At 40.5% G+C, this 1,550-nt stretch overlaps 1 protein-coding gene across 1 annotated transcript in view; it reads left to right on the forward strand.

Annotated features, from left to right (window-relative positions):
* Positions 1-1,550, forward strand: part of nfkb2 (nuclear factor of kappa light polypeptide gene enhancer in B-cells 2 (p49/p100)) — a 38,200-nt gene that overhangs the window by 30,632 nt on the left and 6,018 nt on the right. Inside the window, exon 18 of the mRNA XM_037698164.1 lies at positions 1,168-1,343. Coding sequence (XP_037554092.1) covers positions 1,168-1,343 — 176 coding nt within the window. The remainder of the gene's footprint in view (positions 1-1,167; positions 1,344-1,550) is intronic.

Below are 1,550 nucleotides of genomic sequence, written 5' to 3' on the forward strand. Positions count from 1 at the left end.
AACACAACCTGTAACACAACATGAAACACAACATTTAACACAACACAAAACACAACCTGTAACACAACATGAAACAGAACACAAAATGTAACACAACATAGAACACAACCTGTAGCAGCATGTAACACAATCTGCATCACACCATGTAGTACAACTTGAAACAAAACAGGTAACACAACATGTAATACAACACATAAACACAACTAACATGTGTCACAACCTGGCTCTGGGGTTGCGACAAAAAAAAAGGGAAAAGGACACAAAATGTGGTTTTATAAATGTTTATTGTAAAATGTAATTTAATGACCAGATGGAGAAGCTCAAACCTGTAAAAAAGAGTTGAATTAACCAAAACTAGACCAAACAAACTAACCAAGCAGACCAAGCCAAAATCAAAACAAACTAAATCCAGACAACAGATCAGCATAACCAAGACGAATCATAACCCCAGGAAGACCAGCAAGAAGGAGAGAGGACAGGCCTAATGTTCTCCTCCAGGAGAAACACAACACCTCTCTCTTTATACTGGGCTGAGCCAGCACCTCAGATGTTCCCAATAATTACCTGCTGCACTCTGCTCAACAGAGTGCAGCAGCTCAGTCAGTCACCTGACAGGGTCGTTACGCATGTAACACCACACGTTACGCAAGACAACCTGTAACACAAAACATTATGCATGTAACTAAACATATAACACATCCTGTTACACAACATGTAACACAACACAAAACAAAACACATAAAACAACACGTAACACAACATGTAATGTAACACATACCACAAACTGTAACACAAAACATTACACATATAACACAACACATAACACAACCTGTTACACAACACGTAACACAACATATAACACAACATATAACAACATGTAACACAACATGTAATGTTACACATACCACAAACTGTAACACAAAACATTACACATATAACACAACACATAACACAACCTGTTACACAACACAGGACACAACCTGTGCCACAACATATGGCACAACTTGAACACAACACGTAACACAACCCACTGTGCAACATGTGACAATGCATGACACAACATATAACACAACACATAACACGGCACATAACGCAGCACAACACATAACACAACCTGTAACACAAACGTAACACAATGAGCAGGTGGTTAAGCACAGTGTTTTTCAGGAGCTGATAAGAACATGGAGAACGACGAGCCGCTCTTCTTCAGCTCCTCCTCTGATGAAGAGAACGAACCAATCAGAGACGAGCTCACAGAGCCAGACGCCGCTACACAACCAGTCACAACCCGTAAGAGACCTGCAGGAGGACACACACCTCTGGACCTTGCTACCTGTCTGAAGGTAACAACGGCAGCTTCAAAATAAAAGCCCTGAGTTGATCAGCCTTTAATAAGCGGGACAGAATTGTTGCTGATGGCAGATGACGGACAAGAGTTTGACTCTAAAATTAATCAATCAGTCGAAGTCGACAATCGTTAGAACTGAAAATATCACATCTGGGCTGCACAGATTAAATATCACATCTAGGCTGCACAGATTAAATATCAC

This window comes from Nematolebias whitei, chromosome 1 (assembly GCF_014905685.2).
Source record: "Nematolebias whitei isolate Nwh7 chromosome 1, NemWhi1, whole genome shotgun sequence".
NCBI classification, from domain to species: domain Eukaryota; kingdom Metazoa; phylum Chordata; class Actinopteri; order Cyprinodontiformes; family Rivulidae; genus Nematolebias; species Nematolebias whitei.